Source organism: Crocuta crocuta, unplaced genomic scaffold (assembly GCF_008692635.1).
Source record: "Crocuta crocuta isolate KB4526 unplaced genomic scaffold, BGI_CrCroc_1.0 scaffold2720, whole genome shotgun sequence".
Lineage (NCBI taxonomy): Eukaryota > Metazoa > Chordata > Mammalia > Carnivora > Hyaenidae > Crocuta > Crocuta crocuta.
The window spans coordinates 167,009-169,004 of record NW_027531055.1 but is presented as its reverse complement, the minus strand read 5'-3'; the positions used below and the strand labels follow the sequence as shown (position 1 = coordinate 169,004).

Genomic DNA, 1,996 nt, shown 5'->3' with positions numbered 1-1,996 from the left:
GGGACATCAGCACGTCAGGCTACAGGTGGCTCCGAGACCGGGCAGGAGCCACACTGGAGCCTCTGGGCCCGCGCTCCGACCACACTCTGGGCACAGACCTCGGTGAGGCCGCGGCGGGAGTCCGTGATGCCCCCTCCCCTTAACTTCCAGCCCCACTTCCTGACCTCTCTGCCGGGCCAGGCTGGTACATGGCTGTCGGCACCCACCGCGGGAAAGAGACATCCACGGCAGCCCTGCGCTCCCCGGTGCTGCGCGACGCCGCCCCCACCTGTGAGCTGAGGCTCTGGTACCACACAGCCTCCGGAGGTGGGTGCCCAGGACCCCTCCCCGGGCTGGGGCACCCCGAGGGGAGGGACTGGGAAAGGACGGCGGGCTGCTGCGGAGACCGGGAAGGTACCCAGAGGTTCTAGGGCAGGGCCCAGCCGGCAAGGACCCCCGCCCCCCACTTACAGACGTGGCCGAGCTGCGGCTGGAGCTGACCCACAGGGCGGAGACGCTGACCCTGTGGGAGAGTTCCGGGCCCTGGGGCCCAGGCTGGCAGGAGCTGGTGGTGACCACTGGCCGCATCCGGGGCGACTTCTGGGTGAGCTGGGGGTGGTCTGGATGCGGAGGAAACAGGGAGGGTCTGAGCCCTGACGTGAGTCCTAAGGACCCCATCTTTCCAGGTGACCTTCTCTGCCACCCGAAATGCCACCCACAGGGGCACCGTGGCCTTGGACGACATGGTCTTCCGGGGCTGCGGCCTGCCCGGTAAGGCCCCCCAGTGCCGTGGACCCACCCCCTGGGGGGCAGTGGGTTAGCAGGACCCAGATGCTCTTGAGCCTCTCCCCCAGCTGCCCCGGGCCCCAGGGTCTTGGGGTCACGGTGACGAGCTGCCCTCCCCGGTGTCAGCCCCCCAGGCCCGCTGTCCCCTGGGGTACCACCACTGCGGGAACATGGCCTGCGTGGAGCCCCACCAGCTGTGTGACGGAGAGGACAACTGCGGGGACGGCTCAGATGAGGACACGCCCACCTGCGGTGAGCGGGAGGGGCTGCTGGGCGGGAGGGGCTGTGGAGGCCCTGCCTGACCCTGCTTCGCCCGCAGGCCGCCACACGGCCACCGACTTTGAGACAGGCCTGGGCCCGTGGAGCCACCTGCAGGGCTGGGCCCGGAACCACAGCGCCGGCCCCAGGCCCCCAGCCTGGCCGCGCCGGGACCACAGCCGCAACAGCCCGCAGGGTGAGGCCCCATGGGCGACCCCCGGTCCACGCCCGCCACGGCCCGGCCACCCCGGCCCACACGTGGTGTCTCCCCAGGCTCCTTCCTGGTCTCCGTGGCCGAGCCGAGCGCCCCCGCTGTCCTCTCCAGCCCCGAGCTCCAAGCCTCAGGCACCCACAACTGCTCGGTGAGGCGGACGGGGGCCCGGGGCCCGGGGCCGCCCGTCCCGGCTGCCCAGGCCTCTCCCTGACCTTCCTCGGCGTCTTCTCAGCTTACCTTCTATCACCACCTGCACGGGTCCCAGGACGGCTGCCTCCAGCTATTCCTGCAGCTTCAGAGCCCGGGCTCCCCCCAGAGCCCCATCCTGCTGCGCAGGCGCCATGGGGAGCTGGGGGCCGCCTGGGTTCGAGACCGGGTCGACATCCAGAGCGAGCACCCCTTCCGGGTGAGGCCCAAGAGGGTGGCGGCCAGGGGTGGGCAAGGGGGAGCTCCAGAGGGCGGTGCATGCGGACCCCCCAGGCCGTGTCATCAGGAAGCCGGTGTGCTCCAGGGCCTGCTCCGGGGGAGCAGCAGGGAAGGGGGGGTGCTTTCAAGGCTCGTGTGGGGGCAGTGACAGGAGAGGGCATCTGGTGACATGGAAAGTACTGGGGGGGGGGGGGGCAGGGAGAGGGCTCGAGGGAGCTGACCTGGGGATGATGGGGGTGCGGGGCACACTCTGAGGCCCCTGTGCCCCCAGATCCTGCTCGTGGGGCACACGGGCCCAGGTGGTGTCGTGAGCCTGGATGACCTCATCCTGCC

General features: G+C 71.0%; 1 protein-coding gene across 1 annotated transcript in view; it reads left to right on the top strand.

Annotated features, from left to right (window-relative positions):
• The window catches only part of MAMDC4 (MAM domain containing 4), a 7,719-nt gene that overhangs the window by 461 nt on the left and 5,262 nt on the right, over positions 1–1,996 (top strand). The window contains 9 exon segments of the mRNA XM_077771009.1: positions 1–102; positions 181–306; positions 453–583; positions 666–750; positions 892–1,017; positions 1,085–1,219; positions 1,297–1,385; positions 1,470–1,643; positions 1,935–1,993. The exon segment at positions 1–102 is cut by the window's left edge and continues 153 nt beyond it. Coding sequence (XP_077627135.1) covers positions 1–102; positions 181–306; positions 453–583; positions 666–750; positions 892–1,017; positions 1,085–1,219; positions 1,297–1,385; positions 1,470–1,643; positions 1,935–1,993 — 1,027 coding nt within the window.